Raw genomic sequence first — 19,040 nt, 5'->3', positions numbered from 1 at the left:
GACCTTAATTTAAATCTTGACTTAGCTTTTTTCTTACTCAGCTAACTCTGGATAAATTACTAAATTCTGTACCTCGGTTTCCTTGTCTGTAAAGTGGGGATGTTGTTATATAGATTTTCTGTGGCACTTTAATGAAATAATGTACATAAAGTGCCCAGCTTAGTACCTGAAACAAACAAATATTTGTTCCCTTTCTCCTCGCCACCAAAAGTGTGTACTTTGCTGAGTTAACATAATCAGGGGCCATGGAACAAAGTAAAAGCTTGCCCACTCATTTCTCCATACCACTTCAGTGGTTTCTATGGACCATGTCTCCATAATACCGTGATCTAACCAACCAAGCTAGTTTTCAGACTTTTAGAGCAGAGTTTAGTAAAAAATGTAAATGCAATAATTAGTATTTTTCATATAGAAAAACCATCGCTTACCCCACTCTGAGCCTCAATTTCCCCATCTGTTAAATTGGAGAAGGTCACAGCAATCCACAGGGTGACTGCAGCTCAGAAATGATATGTATAAAACACCTGGAACAATGGGAAGTCTATAGGTGGTGCTTCGTAATGGAGTGATTTTCTCTTTAAATTGGGTTTATATGTAATCTGAGTTTCCAGGTCTTATAGTTTGGTACAACAGCTGAGAGAGAAAATGCTGCCCATCCTTTTTCAAAGTGATGCAGAATTTCCTCATCCATGGGCAAAGTTGGGTAGACATTGTTCACCATGACATTGCTTAGAATAGCAAAGGACTGAAGGACATCTGAGTGTGTCTCAGCAGGAGACTCATTAAATTATTACATGTCCACTTGTTACTATAGAACCTTTAAAAAGAGTACAGTTGGTCTCTATGTGTTGACACTGGAAAGATCACCAAAAAAGAGCCTAGTTCCACTTGAGTTGAAAAAATATATATATAAAATATGTGCAATATTATGTATAATAATATATAATCTAATAATAATACAAATATATAAGAACATATATCATGTATGTGTGTTTCTGTATACATATAGAATCACAGTATACACACAGAGTCATATATAAAATTTATGGATAGTTATATACACACAAACACACACACAAATATTAGCAATACTTGCTTCATTTACAAAACAATATGTCCAATAATTGCAAAGCAAACCATTTAACATGAAATTTTTGAAAATACATACATGTATATATGAACATACATGTTAAAACAGTCTGCGCTGATTCTCCTCAAACTGACAGAGTGGTGATTTCTGCAGATAAAATTATTTAGAACATGAGTTAATTAAGGGGGCTCTTTGTATTCTGTGCATTGTTTAAATATTTTACAGGGGGAGGGAGCTATCTGGCTCTGTCCATAGAGCATGTGACTCTTAATCTCAGGGTCATGAGTTCAAGCCCCATGTTGGGCGTGGATCCCACTTAAAAAATAAAATGAAATCAAATAAAAAATAAGTAAATAAAGAAGTATCTTATAGAGACTATTTCCCAGAGTTGCAGTTATAGTGGTAAAAACGTAAATATAATTGGAAATTTATACTGACATAAGCTGTTCTTAACTATGGGTCTTAACTGTTCTCAATTACAGTAGTGACATGCTATAAAGAGGACAGAAGTTGGGGCACCTAGGTGACTCCATGTGTTAAGCCCTCTGCTTTCGGCTCAGGTCATGATCTCAGGGTCCTGGGGTCAAGCTCTGCGTCCAGGCTCTCTGCTCAGCAGGGAGCCTGCTTCTCCTCCACCCCACCCCACCTGCCTTTCTGCCTACTTGTGATCTCTCTCTGCCAAATAAATAAATAAAATCTTTAAAAAAAAAAAAAAAAGGACAAAATTTCAAAGATGGAAACTTTCCATTTTAACTCTAATGTCATAGGTTTTCCTTTATAATTGCGCATTTATTATATTTATTAAAATATATCAATGAATATAGGCAATTTCATTTGAAAAATCCAATATTGATTCAATGAAAAATATAGTAGTTTCCTCTGGGAAGGAAACCAGCTTTTCATAGTATAATCTTGTGTGCACTGTTATGGGCATAATTTTTTCAACATAGTGATTTGTCTTTACTTTTCATTTTTTTCTTCTTTTAAATATAAGAAGAAATTAATTCATCTATTGATGAATTCAAGAGCTAACGCCAAACAGTAAGTCCTATTTAGGATCAAGGCTGTTGAGTAACTCAACTGAAGCCATTTTTAGGTGGAGGACATCACATGTAAACTAAATTATGAATCAAGTTCAAGGGTCTGCTTGCCAGCACCAGCCCTGATGCCGCCCTTGCTGTCTTGTCTCCACAGATGACAGAAGGCAGGCACTGCCAGGTGCACCTCCTGGATGACCGGAGACTGGAGCTGCTGGTTCAGGTAGGTGTTGCTCACAGAGAGACAGCCTGTACTGGTTCTCTCTGTGAGCCTCATGGCCCGTGGTCAGGCTACTCGCTTATTTCTGCCAATGACTAAGGATCATTTGAGGGGCAAAGGAAGAGCTTCAAAGTCAGACAACTTGGTCAACATGTAAGAGTAGTTATGGTCTGGTGACAGGAATTTGAGACCCTTGGGTTCCAACCTCAGCTCTGACACTCAGTAGCTGTGTGACCCCCAGGAAGTGACAACTTCTCTGAACCTCTTGTTGGTAAGCTGGACGCCATCATGTTTCCCTGAAAAGGTTATTGTGTGCTGCAAATCTGCATGCTGCCACCTTCTTGCTACATGACTTTATCCAAGCTAAATACCCAGTATCATCATCTGTGAACAGAGATAGAGAAGACTTAGTTTTCCTCATAGTATTATGGCTAAAATCAAGGTAGACGTTATATGTGAATGAAATCCTTTTGTAAAATACGTGGAGTATATGAGTGGTGGTATTTTAATTGTTGATCCTTCTCTCTTTATTTACCCCACACTGTGGACCAAGGGCCTTAAAAAATTGTGAAAACCCCCTCTGAGAGTCAAAACTGTAGCTACAGCTAAAACTCTCTCCTTTGACCAAACCTAAACTCTTCAGAGGCTCCGTTCTCACCCACAATGCTTAGGCTTCAGTTAGAATGAAAACAGTAGTCAATACTGTTTCACCAGAGTAGACCTCTTAATCTAGATTTCTATTTCTTTCTTCTTCTTCTTTTTTTTTTTTTTTAATTATGACCATCTTTCTTCCCCAACAGCAAATATCAACTCTCAAAACACCATAATGAGCTCTGAGTTGTTTGGCTCTAAGTTCAAAAAAAAGCCCATGCATGTGCCGTCCTGCGTATCCCCCTTTTCTTCTGAGTTCCTCCAAATCAGGTCTCCACTCTCACTCTGGATGTTTCCTCTGATTCCAAACCATGCTCCTTGACACCATGTCCAGTGCTTCTCAAAAGCTTATAGATTACATCCTTCTTCTAAATAAGTGCTTAGTAAAGACTGGTGATGATCATCAGTACAATGAGTAAAATCACTCCCGCTCTAGAGAGAAATGAAAGGCTCAGGCTTTGGAATCAGAAGGAACTGGGTTCAATTCCCTGCCCTCATTGACCGGAACATCAAGTCAGGTGTTTGTTTCTCTTGACTTTGGTCCCCTCATTTCTAAAATGGCAATAAGAACCCCCTATCTCATAGGCTCCTTGTAAGGATGAAATGAGACAATAGATAGAAGGAGTTCAGTGCAGTAAATGGGAACCAGGAGTAGTGTAGTAGTTTTATCTGTGACCGCACAACCCTGGGTCTTCAGCGTCTTCAGCTGGCCCTCACGAAGCAAAGTTATTCCTACAGTCCAGACGGTGAGGTGTTTGATATTCTTTGACTTGGTCACTAACATTACACTACATATAAAAGAGTATTTTTCCAAAGTATCATCAAGTTAATAAACATACTATTCCCTAGAGGACAAAGTAAGGTACTGGACTGAATTGCAAAATACATGAAAACGATGATCTCATTGAGGTTCCTGTTACAATTTCTTCCCCTTCCCAATCTCTCGGAAAATGTGTAGTTGATTAACATAAATAGCAAAACGGGGCGGGGGGGGGTTGTGATTAAAAACAAACCAGCAGGGGCACCCAGGAGGCTCAGTCAGTTAAGCGTCTGCCTTTAGCTCAGGTCATGAACTCAGGGTCCTGGGATCGAGTTCCACATCGGGCTCCCTGCTCAGTAGGGAAGCCTGCTTCTTCCTCTGCCTGCCACTCCCCCTGCTTGTGCTCACTCTCTCTCTCTCTCTCTCTCTCTCTCTGTCAAATAAATAAATAAAATCTTTAAAAAATTTTTTAAAACAAGGAAAAAAACTTCTCCAAACTATTGGGGGCAGAGAAGGGTTGTAGCTTCTGATCATCCTTTTATTTTAACAGCCCAAACTTTTATCAAGAGAATTGTTGGACCTCGTGGCTTCACATTTCAACCTGAAAGAAAAGGAGTACTTTGGAATAACATTTACAGATGACACGTGAGTGTTTTAATCATTTTCATTTGTTTACCTTTCACGGGCATGACCTGCTCCCTGTCATTCACAATCAGCAGAAAAGGGCAGAAATGCTCCAAGAATTAGAATATGTCCTGCTTAGTTAAAGATTGAGACTTCTCTCCGAGGACTATTGCAAAGGGAGAAGAAAGGGAGTACTGATCATTTTTAAACACCAAAATATTATCTTAATGTTTCAGAAATTTGTTATAATGAGTTGCTATTCTTGGGAATCTATCTGCACAGTTTTTATACTGTAGTTATGTATGTGTGGTCATTATTCACTCATATACTGCAACGAGAATTAATGTTTTGGGTGCTGATGGCAAGAAAGTTTAAAGGCAAATGTATGGCCCACCTGAAAAATGTGTTTCTACTTTTAACTAAAAATGACCTTTTTTGATCCCGGGGTCCTGGGATAGAGCCCCGTATCAGGCTCTCTGCTCAGCAGGGAGCCTGCTTCCCTTCCTCTCTCTCTCTCTGCCTGCCTCTCTGCCTACTTGTGATCTCTGTCTGTCAAATAAATAAATAAAAATCTTTAAAAAAATAATAAAAAAATTTTTTAAAACATTTTTTAAATGACCTTTTTCACTTCCCCCTACATCATTTTATGTTACCTCTTTACAATCTTTTTCTTCTTCTACTTATATTTTTTATGCTAACTTGGACAAAGCATATATTTATCAATGATATAAATGCTTTCTGAAATGAAGCATGTGTATAATAACAGACTCATAAGAAGTTAAATCTCCATGTAAAAAAATGTTTTGGTCTTACCAGTTCTTTCCTCTGTGTGTGTGTGTATGTATGTATGTGTATGTGTGTGTTCTGACAGTCCCATTTGCCTAAGTTATTTGCAACCTGATAGATTGTCAGAGGAATTCTTCCTCTTTGTGGGGATAATATCCAAAGAGTTCTTCAAATATTAAAATTCAAGCAAATGCATTCCAGACATACAAAATATATTGGCCAACTACCCAGCATTCTTTCTGGAACTCTCCCAGTGTAAATTTTTTTTTCAGTTCTTTAATTTAACCAGGCAGAAAATAATTTCAAGATGGGGTTAATTTTTTTTTAACACCTTGCTTCTGATTATTTTCAGCCTGGGTGGGCCACAAGCCTAGCCACACACACACACACATACACACACAAACACACACACACACACACACACACACACACACACACACACACACACACCCTACCCATGGGCTGGGGAAAACCACTTGTCAGGAGACAGAAAAACCTGAAAACTCTGATCCCAGACCCAGGATGCTTCCTGAATCGGAAGTACACTGGACAAAAAAAATACACTTATACATTGCCCGCCTCACTCTGATTCACAAAATTATCAGTTTACCCAACAGCTATTTGAGACCCTGTATGATCAGTCCTCTGCTGGAGGAAATAGGAAGTGCAGACATCCATTGACCACATACTCTTAGCTGGAAAGACAAGGTTAGTTCATGTAAATGTTCATGTCAATTAGTGATTACACACACACACACACACACACACACACACAGGTTGAAAGTGATTGTACATGCAATAATTACAAACAATATATGAAGCCTAAAACACATAATGGCTAAGCTATCTGGTTGAAACACTGTGGTTTAGAGAGGTCACATAGAATAGAAGCGAAAAGCATGAATAGTAATTTATTCATTCAGCAAATATTTCTTGAGTGCCCATGAAATGCCAGGCATTGTTCTAGGTCCTAGAGATTTAGCTGTGCATGACAGAGACAAAGTTCTTGTTTTCACCGAGCTTATATTGCAATGGTATGGTCTAGCAGAACAAGTAAACAAATAGATAAATGAGAAATTACTTGAAATGATAAGTGCATAGAAGAAAATGATGGTGGCCATGATGAAGAAAAGTTGGGGGGGGGCTGTTAGATAGGATGGACGAGGAGGGCTTCTAGGAGGAGACATTTAATAAGAAGCAAGATCCAGTTCTGCGTACGTAGAGGGAGGCATTCCAGACAAAAGCCAGGGCGAAAGCTTTGAGGTGAGACAGAGCTTGACTTTTGTTTTTTGGTTTTTTTAAATTTTGTATTTTTGAGAAAGAAAAAACAATCCAGTATGACTGGAACATCGAGAGTAAGAAAGAAAGTGGTGCTGGTGAAGGGCTGAGAGGGAGGCAGGGAGTGGCTATTATAGAATTGTGGTAGCTATGAGATTTTAGGACAGTTACTTAACATCTCCGCTACTCCAGTGTTCTCTTTGATACATTGGGCATAATAATGGTACCTTCAGATAATAAGGACTACATAAGACACATGTAATAGGATGCTGGGATTATGTACTGTTAAGTCCGGTAGGGCATGCCCAGTTCATAGGTTAGGCACATGCTGAAAGGTAGCTGTCATGCTATTGTTGGTACAGTGGTAAGTTCAGTGTCCAGAAGGGGCCTAATGGATGACTAGAGTGGAATTCTCCTAAGAGAATAACTACAAATGGACAGGGCAGGGCAGGTAGACTTTGGGTGGAGGGGAGAGAAATGGGCGATGACATTCTAGGAAAGACTCATTTTGTGGCTCAGTGTGTGAGCATGGAGAGGACTATGGTGCATTTGCCCAGTGGTGAGGAGCCCGGCCTGATGGTGGCGCAAGAGGTAAGAGGAACACGATCATAGGTGAGCCCTGTGTGTCACATAGATGGGAGAGGCACCCCCCCCCACCCCGCTGTAGGATGTTTGCACAGGAATTACATGATGTATGACTGGTGTTGCAAGTTCCCCAATGGATGGCTTCTGGGAAAACTCCAGTTCAGGTGAGCATAACCAAACTGCATAAATCAGTCATTCAGCTGTAAGGTCTTCTCTTCAGAAAGGAAAGGTATAATATGAATGACTTCCTTTAATGCCTTGAGCCACGTTCCCCCCTCTTCTACTCTGGGATATCTTTCTAAATCCCCTACTGGGAGAAGAATGTCTCACTCAGGGGTCTCCTCCAGCATTCTTGTTTGGCAACAGTGGTTGATGGTTGTAGTCTTTCCAAGAAGCCTGGCTCCACACTGTCCTCTGTGTACTCCCCTGCAAGTGACAGCACAGTCTATTTTTGAATTACGACCAGTTTAGAAGGTGTCTTCTGGCTATAGCTATGTTTATTTTCAGAAGAAGCAGGAGCTGGGAACTGGGAGGGGGGAGGGGGATTTGGCCATTTCCACCTTTCTGGGGAACAGGTCTGGAAAATTGCTCTAAGGGTGTCTCCTTGGAATGTCTTGGTCACAAGCCCTAGCTCTTTTTTTTGTCTGGTAAATATTTTTGGAAAGTATTTTCTTTCAGCACTCCCTTTCCCCCGCCCCCATAAAACCACTGAGTGGGATCCCTCCCAGGATGCTGTCTGAATTGAATTTCCAACTTAGATGCCACATCAGCCATCTGCCTTTGGTGAACTTCTCTCAACAGAGTAAGACAAAGCTGAGGGGGACCTTTTGTCAATGAAACTTGCTACTGTCTATGCCTCCACGCACAGGCCAAGAAGAGAAATGGAAAAACTGAATTACACCATTTCTTACATAAGAAAAGTGGTGATGGTGACCAACAAAAATAAATCCACGGTCCTGTTGGAGGGTGGGGTAGAGTTCCTTGAGATTCCACTTGGAAGTACCTCCTGGTGATCTGTATGCAGAGGCAGCCTTTCACCTCTAGAGGGCAGTCTTGCCCTCCTGAACCAGCAGCCCTGAGGTTCACCAAAATGGTTCCCATCCCCTACAACCCACTTCATTTTTCTTTAATTCTCTTGTTTTGAAAGACTTTGCTGAATAAGCTTTGCTTATGAAGAAATAACAGTTTCACAAAACAATTGTGACTTTTGATCACCATCCCATTTGCTGGGTGTGAGCTGATGGTGGGCTTTTGGACTGATACCATTCCAAACCAAAAAAAAAATGCTTGCTTTCGGGTTGAGCTGAGCAGCTTGATAGAGGAGACCGTACAGTCAACTGTGTTCTTGAGACATTGATTAGCTCTAGTATATTTGCTGATGGAAAAACTTGGGAAAAGCAGGTTAGAAGCAAAAGTGCTTTTTGATTTCATTTTAGTCTTAAAGACTATAAAACAACACATTAATCTTATGTATATCTCAATGGTAGTTATGGGTGATTTTCAGTGTTTTGTTCTTCTAATTTGATCTTGTTGGTGAGATTATGGATGCGGGTTTTTTTTTAATTTATTATTATTATTATTATTATTTTAGTAATCTCTACAGCCAGTGTGGGGCTCGAGTTCACAACCTCAGTATCAAGAGTCACCTGTTCTTGCAACTGAGCCACCAGGCATTCCTGGATGGATTTTTAAAACCTAATTCTTAACTTACCCTTTTTAAAAAAATTATTTTTATGGTACATATACATGAATGTCTTTTTATAAAAAAAAATTTAATATCATGATTGAAGCCAGTCCCTTTGGATTGCCTCCCCACTCCAAAGGTCGCAGTTTGCTCTATACCTCTCCAGAACTATAAGAATTTCATCCATATATAATAGTGTTTTCAGTGTGTGTCTTTGGTTAATATAATTGATTTATGTCATATATGTTATTATACAACTTCTTTCCTTCATTCTTGGACATCATTCCTTACAAGTTCATGTAAATATATATTGTACTCTTATAATAATGCCATATCTTTCCTATATAAAAGCAAAAACCACGAGTCCAAGTTAGTCTCATTTTCCCTAAGGAACTGTTAAGACCTGATACTATACACTATTTTATGTACTTTAAGACACATATTTGAACATGTCTGAGATTGTTGTATGTCTTTAAATCAGCGATTCTAATCTGGATGAAATACAGTAGAAGAGTCCCTTACCTTCTAGCCCCCTATCTTTATATATATGTTTTTTTAAACAAGCAGTGTTTCTTAGAACATCCCCTCATATCACTTATATCATCTTATTTATCTTTATAATATTTCTCCTAGGAAAGCTAGGGATAATTATTGGAAGCCTCATTTTATAACTGCAGAAACAAAGACACACGTTTTCCAGTGTTGAGAATAATAAGTGACAGAGATCAGCCAAATGTTATAAAAGCTGATTCAATATTCCAGTCGCCTAATATACCAAAGTCTTGTAGTGTAAGTCCTGAGCTCAAATCCTGGCTCTGCCACTTTTTTTGCAAGCTGATTGTAAAATACAGCCTTAACACATAAAAACTTCCAGCTCTGTGGGGACAGAGTAACTGTTATTATTATGAGTAACTGTTATTAATGATTATTATTACTATTACACTTATATTGTTTATGTTCACTTTTCCTATCTACTTATAATGAATACAGCTTAGAGTTTTCTGAGTTTTTTAAATTATTTATTCAAAGACCAAAAAAGGTTGGAAAATATCTTGTGGCCCATTATAGGTTTTATTATAATTAGACACCCCACCACCATTTGCATGTTTATAAGCTTTCCATAAGCAAGCAAAATGGAGTCTGTGCCTTCTGGGAATATACAGTCCAAAACGGACCAGCTGGTTGGACCGCCTTGGAAAAGTCCTGGAAACAAATCCCAAGCTACAGTATCATCCTTTGGATCCCTCAGAGGTCAAAATTTAGGGAGAACTATTTATATTCATGGACTTGCTGATGCTCTTGAGTAAATAAAAAAATACATGCTCAAATATTAGGAAGTCCATAATATAGAAACAGCACTCCGAGAATATGGAACCCCATGCTTTATAGAAAGCTGTACTATTGTTCTTTGTGTCTGTCTGATTTCATGAAACCAGGCGTTTTCCCCTCCTTGACTCTCTGCAGTATTTCAGATATCATATTTAATAAGAATTTGAAGATTAATATATTAAGTTTCACCTAGTTTTTTACCTCCAAAGGTACCAGGTAGTATCAATTTCTTGTTTATCCTCTCAGAGATATTTTATTCATATGTGTGTGTGTGTGTATTTTTAAATTTTAAAATGGCTATATACAGTACTCAGGTTATGTACAGTGCTTTTCCATTTCACATCATGTCTTGGAAATTGTTCAAAGTAAGTTTGTGAAGATACCCTTCATCTTTTGTATGGCTGCCTTGTGTGTCATTGCTCAGTTTAAATTCCTGTTCTAAGCAACACCTTGCTGGATATCTGGGGGTTGTTTTGAGCGTTTTTACTGTTACAACCAGTGCTCAAGTAAGGGACTTTATACGTGAGCCATTTCTCACATGTGTAGGTTTACCTGGATAAATTCTTGGAAATCAACAGTCTGTCTCAGAGGCAGATGCTTTTATAACTTTGATAGTAATTGCTAAATTAGCCTCATTACCAGTTGTAACATGTTATACGCCTGCCTTCCCTGTATGACAGTAACTCTTTGCTCACAGCTTTGCCAACACTGCGTGTTATTGAACCTTTCTCTGACCTTCTGTTTAATCCTTTTTCTTTGCTTTGCCCTCACAGAGGTCAGCAGAACTGGCTACAGTTAGATCACCGCGTTCTTGACCATGATCTGCCCAAGAAGCCAGGCGCCACCGTTTTGCATTTCGCTGTGAGGTATGTATCCATAGAAACATCCAGCGTTCCCACCTCCCTTTAAAAAAAAAAAAAAAATTCTGGTGATCAGATAGAGAATAAAAAAAAAAAAAAAAGAACAGACCTATCAAAACATTATTATGTGAGGAAAATTCTCTACTGTCTTAGTCTGGAGACGAAGTTGCCATAGATACTGTGTAGAACTGTTTTCTTTGATGATGAAGGGTAGGATCACCTTCCTTTATGCCTCAAAGTCCTTTGGACCAATTTAAAGCTGGAAAACATAGGTACTTTTTTTTAATATATAAGGCTGTTTTCAACTCAGAATACTTTTAGGATTTTTATAATTTGAAATGTGGCAGACATTTACTGTTACATGTTATGTAGGAATGTTTCTTAGAGACTGTGGCAAGAATTGAATTTTATACAATTTCATGCTTTAGTTTGAATAGAAGATAAAATGCAAACAAATGCTCATGGAAAGAATTATCTTAACAGTGCAGAAATCTGAATTCAGCTTGCAGGCAGAGAGATTGCTGAGAAGGATGTAAGGAGTCCTTGACTTGTCCCCTGGCTCTGCTTACCAGGTCACTTACCCGTTCCTAGGGCGTCCGTACATTCTTTCTCCAGAAATGGATGCGTTCAACTCAATCAGTGATTTCTTAAAGCCAGCCCATGATGGGAATAGTGTTCCACATGAAATATTCACACTCTAAAATAAAGAAAATGTTATAAAAAGTAACACCTGTGTTCCTGTACCTAGCTTAAGAAGTAAAACATTCCCAATTTTGCTTGAAAGCCCCTTTCTGTGCCCTGGCAGCTCTCCCCCCATTACCTGAATTTGATGATAAATTTCACGGTAAGTTGTTTTCCTTGTCTGAAGCCAAATATGATCAAATAAGTCAAGGCAGTAGATTTCCCAGGAATCCGAATAAGTTTTCAGAAAGCTAGAGCAACCTAAAGAATGTTTCTGTATTCTGAGCTTGTGTTATTTTTTGGATATTGAAATATGCTTTGTTTGAGGTGCCTGGCTAGCTCAGTTGGTAGAGTGTGGAACTCTTGATCTCTGAGTTGTGACATGTTTGACAGTTGAAGAGTTTAGTTCAGAGGCACATGCGTTTATAATTTTAATAGCTTACTTAAAAAGAGAAAGGAGGGGAAGGAAAGGAAAGGGGAAGGAAAGGAAAGGAAAAGGAAAAGAAAGGAAAGGAAGAGGGAAGGAAAGGAAAGGAAAAAGGAAGGAAGGAAAAGGAAAGTAAAGGAAGAAAGAAAGAGGGAAGGGAAGAAAGATGATTTGTTTTATGACCTAGTAGTGGAAGCTTCTTATTTTTCTTTTTGGGAATTTTTATACTATGATTACCTGGCAAAATCATGTTGATTTACACAATTTTTTTTTTTTAACTTCATTTCATTTACTTCAGTCTGGTCCATGAAACCCAAAAGTATGGCAGTAACCTTTTTTTTAAGCATCTTTTTTTATATGAATGGTGATTGTCGATGGTATCTGCTCCTAACTCAGGAAATAAAGTATTGGCAGTCTCCAATTTGTTTTTTGTTTTGTTTTGTTTTGTTTTGTTTTTGCTTTCTGCTTTGATTTCTGGCTTGGAATTTCTTTCATACCACAAGACATGTTTTTGAAACCCAAAAAGGAAGTAGCATAAATGGTGATTTGTCCAGGAGCATAGCTAGTGTGGAGAATTGCCCAGAAATCCTAAAGAAAGACATAGGAGTTTTCTGGAAGGAGTATGACACGAGTGCTTGTGTGCGTGGGAATGGGAGGAAAAGGCAAGTGCAAACTAACAAGGAGTAAGAAAGAGTGCACGTTAGTCAATAAGTGGGTCAGAGCATAGAGAAATTTTAATCTTGTGTGTGAAAAATAGCTCAACATAGGTCAATATATTTTTTCACAAAAGATTATAGTTTCACTATAAACATTTCACATTATATGAACTTACTCTCCTCCAGCCTTCCTCCCTCCCCACCACCCCTGACATCCTCCTCTTCTCAGAGAAAAATAAGGATGACCCTCGTTGGCCTGGTGACAGAATTGTTTTTAGCCTCGAAATTTCTCCTTGTGTCTGTGAAAATCCTCTTTGTTTGCGCTTTCAAAATTTAGGGTCCAGTCTCCTATGAAGCACTTAAGCTGTTTCCAATTATGTATTTTGTTGTTGTTGTTGTTGTTGTTGTTTTAAAGATTTTATTTATTTATTTGACAGAGAGATCACAAGCAGGCAGAGAGGCAGGCAGAGAGAGGAGGAAGCAGGCTCCCTGCCGAGCAGAGAGCCCGATGCGGGGCTCGATCCCAGGACTCTGAGATCATGACCTGAGCCGAAGGCAGCGGCTTAACCCACTGAGCCACCCAGGCGCCCCCCAATCATGTATGTTTTAATGCAGGCTGTGGTTAAGATCCTTGCATTTTCATCTTTGCACGCACGTGTTACTTACGTGGCATAAGTAGCCAGCAAGACCCTCTGTCTTTGGAGAATTTAACAAGTACCATTTATTTAGTCATCCGATTGTGAACTCCTCCGACGGCTGATGTGTGGTCTGGTTTGGGTCTCAAAACACCAGGGGAGAAAACTCTGTCTCCCTTCTATTCAGTCATTCCTTACGGCGGCCCTGTCTTCTGGAAGCAGGTTCCTGAGATGCCTGAGCAGCCTGTTGCTTCTTTCCCTGAGTTTCAGCACTTACTTGGGCGTTCTCTCTCGAGAGTGTCCCGTAATCACACGGCGTGATGTTCCCTTCACTTCTTGCGTGTTCAGAACGCTTATCGAGTTCTTAATTATTCACTTAATTTTTCCTCCCAACAGTATAGTGAGATCATCATAGTCTTTGTTATTATTCCAATTAAGTGCTTGTTATTACTCCAACTTAATTAAAGAGATGATAAAGCAAAAGCCACAGAGAATTAAGTGAGCTGATGGAGGTCATGCAGTGGAATGTCGTCCTTTGGAGGGCTTGGAAGGGGGTCAGAGGCGACCTGTGAAGTCTGGTCCCTCTCAGAGGACCTCTACCCTCTTCTTTTGAGAGAACAGAACCATTGGTGAGACCGACATCCCCATGGATAACATCACTGACCCTCGGAAGTTGCCTCTGTCAGCTACACTTTTAGTCATTGAAGAATAGAACCCAAGACAGATTTTTGACTCTGTTTGGTCCCTCCAGGAGCCTCCAGAAATATACAAACCCTCTTTAGAAATACACCAGCCCTCCTTTTTCTTCTTCTTTTCAGTGGAAGTATAATTGACACACAATGTTACATTAGTTGCAAGTGTACAAGATAGTGATTTGAAAAGCCTATACTGTATCCGGGGCTCACTACAAATGTCGCTACCCTCTATCACCATCCATCACTATACCATTGGCTGTATGCCTCTGCTATATACCTTTCATCCCTGTGACTTACTCATTCCGTAACTGGAAGCAGTCATCAAGGTGCAGTCACGAAGCAGTGAAGACACAACAGCAAAGGATTCCTGACAGGGGTAGCACATTATAAGGATGTGCCTTGTGGTTATTGTCATTGCAAACAGAAGTATTCAAAGGCCAAGGATGAAGATAAGGTTCTGGAAATTATGGCATTCTTACAATGAGTAATTGGTCACTTTAATAAAAGAGATTAGTTTTGTTTTTGTTTTTTTTAAGTACATTGCATTTCAGTGATTCCCCACAGAGAGAGAGGGGTGCATATCTGAATCATCCTAGGAATCTTTAAACTAGACAATCATATCCCTCCAAGCCCCAGATCCCCCACATTCCTGGCCCAGCATCTGACCTGGTGCACTAGAGATGGAGTAGATACTGTCTTGTTCAAGTTGGTTGTGACAACTAAAAGAGACATCGGGATAGGAAGTGAGTTTACAAAATGCTATAAAAATATAAGAAAATACAATTTTTCAAAAAACTGTAGTGTTTGTGGAAAAGAAAAAAAGCATACAGTTTTGCTCTCAAGTAGTTCTCTCTCTATGGATATGTAGTATTAACCCGGTGGCAGGCACTGGGCTAAATATTTGATGTGCATTGTCTCACTGAGTCCTGAGCTAAACACTGGGGTCCTGCAGATCTGGGATTGGGGAAGGGGGCAACTTTCTCTTGGTTAATTCCCCCCAGGGCACAGGGAGCCTCTCAGAAACACAGGCTGCTTCTGCATGGAAGAAAGAAAACACTGAAGGTGAAGGGTATTTAGCGTTCCCTTTATGAACTTCAGGATTAAACCTTTGTCTTCTCTTCAGTTACAAAAGCTCAATGATATGTGCTAAATACGCATGTGACACCTGGGTGTATAGAAGCCCCATGATTTATTTATGCACCATATTTCATTGAACCAGTTCTCTATTTCCATGTGAGTCCAAACTCCCCCAGGTTGCTGGGGGACTTCTCCGGGCTGGGGGGTTATTTGCTGCTGTAAATTATCTTCTGCAAACACAGGGGCCTCCTTGGTAATGCAGCCCAGATGTGAACATTGGAAAAGCTCGATAGCTAGAGAGCATGCAAGCATTTAAATCAGAGAGCAGGGCCTTGGTGTGACCTCACTGGAAAAGCTCCCATTCCCTCAGGGGAGACAGGGGAGGGCAGGCGGAGGTGGCTCAGGCTGGTACCACCCAGCTCCACACCGGAGCCACGTCTCGGAGTCTTTTACTCCCTTCTTCTGACTCTTTGCTGCTCCCCCCACACCACCCCCCACCACTCCCCTTCTGGTCTTCCCTCTCCTGCCGGTTTTCCTCCTCCTCCTCAAGTCCCCTCTGCTGTGTCCTAGGGCTATAAGAGACCACTCAGATGTACCCCTAAGGCATTGTCTATGACACTCGGGGCTGAGAACTCCCTGCAGGACTTGGGGGAGGGGAGGGAAAACTGCTGCATTTTTCTGCCAAAGCTGTTGCAAACATGGAGCCCTAGAAAAACTTCGAAAGTTCTCTCAGCACCTGGTGGCCTGGTTCTGGAACACTCAGCCTTTAAAAAGAGTTAAACTGAAGGAAGCATCATGACTGTAACCTGTGGGTCCCCATCATTCCACCGGACTTTTTTTCTTTTTTTAAGAAAACCAAATATACGGAATACAACACAACAGGCAAAAACAATCAAACAAAAACTTTGGTGAAAAAAGAGATTTGTTAATATGGAAAGATGCCCCCAATATAGTCAAGCAAACCACAAAATGTGTGACATGATTACACTTACGTGAAATACATGAGTAGGGAGAAAGTCTAAAATGCTTACAGTAGTTAATCTCTGAGTCGAATGATTCTGGGAATGATTGTTTTTGTCTTTTTGTTAATCTCTATATATTTTTTCCTATGATGAACACATTACTTAAGCATTTTTTTTTAAATGCAAACAGCAGTTAATTTCTGGGTAGAATGATTATGAGAATGATTTGTTTTTGTCTTTTTGCTTATCTCTCTCCATTTTTTTTCCTACAACGAACACATTACTTAGACTTTTTTTTTTCAACGCAAGCATTAGGATTGATAAAAGGAAGAGAAGTTAGAATATCTGTGAGGGGCTAGCAGGGAGTTATTTTAAAGCTATCAAAGAGTAGATGACTAACAATAAGCAGAGGACAGGAAACTTTATCTCTTCAAGGAGGAATGTGATCAAAAAGCCCAGAGGAATAACTAATTCCTCCTACTGTGGACCCAGCATAGGCTCTTTGAGGTAGATGTGTGAAGTCAGCCGGAGCTCTGGGTCACCCACCACACTCACATCCAAGTGGGCAGTATCCCAGAACCTAGAGAAGGTGACTGTTGGCTGCTTCAATATTGACCGTGACCTCCTAAGTGGCGTCACCAATTCTTGACATTCCAGGCACTTGGTTAGAGACCACCGTCCATGAGGATCCGACGTCCTGACTCATACGAGAGATCCAGAAAGACCCAGAACCCTTCAAAACTTGTGCTCAATCCTGATTCCAGTTTTACAGGAGTATATTTCTCAGTGTGCTTTCTGATCAAATATCAAACACGGTTTGTGGGAATCGGCTCGCGCTCCTCTGTAATCTATCCTCGGGGTGACATCGAAAGGGCAGAAGGAAAGAATGAGTAATGTAACGAGTGCAAAAAGCTGTAGTGTGCAGAAGTTAAAGCTTGGCCGTTAGTGCAGGGTTTCTTAATAGCGGCCCTTCTGACATTTGGAGCAGGTAATTCTTCTCAGGGATGTGGGATGGTCTCAGCGTCCCAGGCATTGGCCACCCAGATACCAGTACACCCTCCAAGTCAGGGTGATCCATAAATGCCTCCCACACTGCCCAGTGCACCCCCACTCTGTCCACTGGGAACTGGTGCTTTAGCTTCTCTCCTGGGTTCGAATCCCAGCTCTGCTCTTTACTCCCCTCTGTGGCTTATTCTCCTCACGTGTAAAATGCACCTTGTTGTTGGAGGATTAAACTTATAAGAACATGATGTAGACCTCAGTAAATTTTAATGATTATTAAGATATAAATGAAGAGACTGCCTTAATCACATATGGAATGGGTCAAAAAAAAAATTCCATAACATGATATATGGTCTTCAAATGTGGGAGGTTTGGGACTGTCTAGCTTAGGTCAGACCCTTTCATGGTTGCCCTAGTTGGAAGATCTCATCGTTTGTCTTTGTCATTCACAGTGCCCAGCCATCCTCCCCACCCCCATCTCCCCTTTCCTGCCTCCCTCCTTGCCCTCTTCTCAAAGCCTGTGTCCCTCCTTTGCTCGGGGAGGATGGGAGCAGGCTGTCTTGCAGTTTGGAAGGGAAGAAGTCACACTTCGATTCTTACGGGTTGCCTGGGGCAGAGGACTTCTTTAGAACCCTTTCGGACAGGTCACAGCAAGGCCCTTACCCTCCTGGGCCTCTAGCCCAACCCTGGGGAGCTCAGAAAGAGGCACACCGCAGCCCAGCCGTGAGCAAAAGGGCAGGTTCCTACAGGCTTATCTGGAGGGCCCTCGCTGGTTCTCCTAGAGATGCCTAGAAATTTAGAAGTGGGGGAATGTCTTTTGGCAGGGGAGCACACTGTGGAAGCAAATAGTGCTTTCCTTGGGGAATTCTCTCAGACGTCACCCCTCCCAGAGATGAAAGGAGCATCTGGGACTCCCACGAGCCCTGCATAATGGCTTGGAGAAAGTACAATATTCTTCAATTACACTGCTGTCTTCAGCACGCATTATAAAGTGAGACGACGGTGTGGCAGGGTCATTACAAGCAATTAGCAGAGATCTCCCTGCTCCAGATGTGGACTGGGATCTGATAGGGATCTCCTTGGGCCTGCAGCTGTGCTAAGTGCCAGAAATTACCTACAATGACTGACCGAAACCCAGAAGGAGGCCCTCACCGGACGCCACTCACAAGCCCAGCATTGTTCAAAATGCGAGGTCATTGAGCAATTCTTGCCCGATTCGCTGTCTTTAAAGATATCACTGAGACATAAGGAAGGCCCTGGAAGATGAAATAGGCTTAGTTGTGGAGAACAAGTCGTAACTGGTCAGAAGGATTTTTGTTTCACAGCATTTTCCCGTTCTGGGTCAAAATGGACACCTTGGGGGCGCCTGGGTACCTCAGTGGGTTAAGCCTCTGCCTTCGGCTCAGGTCATGATCTCAGGGTCCTGGGATCAAGCTCCGAATCAGGCTCTCTACTCAGCGGGGAGCCTGCTTCCCGCCACCCCCCCCTCTGCCGGCCTTTCTGCCTACTTGTGATCTCTCTCTGTCAAATAAATAAATAAAATCTTTAAAAAAAAAAAAAAATGGACACCTGGGGAGCATTTTGTGTCCTTGAGAGAAAGAGGTTAGGAAAAACACACGCTAAAGTTTTAAAAAGCTTCTCAGCTTAGCCAGTGCCTATCATTATGGTCCCATCCACAGAAGAAGAAGAATCTAGTAATAATGCCCTCCACCCATTGGCTACTGAGTGACATGCCATCCACTCTGTTGAGCACATTTAAAACATCTCATGTCTCTGAGGTGTGGGGCAGGTGAAGCAGGGGAGCACTGAGCAGCTGCACAGCCAGCTCAAGGTCCCAGGATGGGGCTCTCTCACCAATTCCATGGTGTTGACTTTTGGTCACCATGAATAAATGCCCCAAGAAGAAAATATTGGCCACCTACACGTAAGTGACTATTGAAGAATGGTCCTTTCCAAACAACTCCCGTGTTCTAATGCTTTTTGACAAAACCTGTGTTGTCA

General features: G+C 41.0%; 1 protein-coding gene across 1 annotated transcript in view; it reads left to right on the top strand.

The window, feature by feature from the left end:
- Nucleotides 1-19,040, top strand: part of LOC111143974 (FERM domain containing 4B) — a 174,354-nt gene that overhangs the window by 52,724 nt on the left and 102,590 nt on the right. The window contains exons 2-4 of the mRNA XM_022498014.1: nucleotides 2,285-2,350; nucleotides 4,309-4,403; nucleotides 10,818-10,910. Of these exons, the coding sequence (XP_022353722.1) occupies nucleotides 2,285-2,350; nucleotides 4,309-4,403; nucleotides 10,818-10,910 (254 nt within the window). The remainder of the gene's footprint in view (nucleotides 1-2,284; nucleotides 2,351-4,308; nucleotides 4,404-10,817; nucleotides 10,911-19,040) is intronic.

The sequence above is a fragment of the Enhydra lutris genome, unplaced genomic scaffold (genome assembly GCF_002288905.1).
Source record: "Enhydra lutris kenyoni isolate GAN:26980312 unplaced genomic scaffold, ASM228890v2 scaffoldscaffold10, whole genome shotgun sequence".
Classification (NCBI taxonomy): Eukaryota; Metazoa; Chordata; class Mammalia; order Carnivora; family Mustelidae; genus Enhydra; species Enhydra lutris.
Note: the sequence above shows the minus strand (reverse complement) of the source record. Positions and strands in the feature narration are given on the sequence as shown.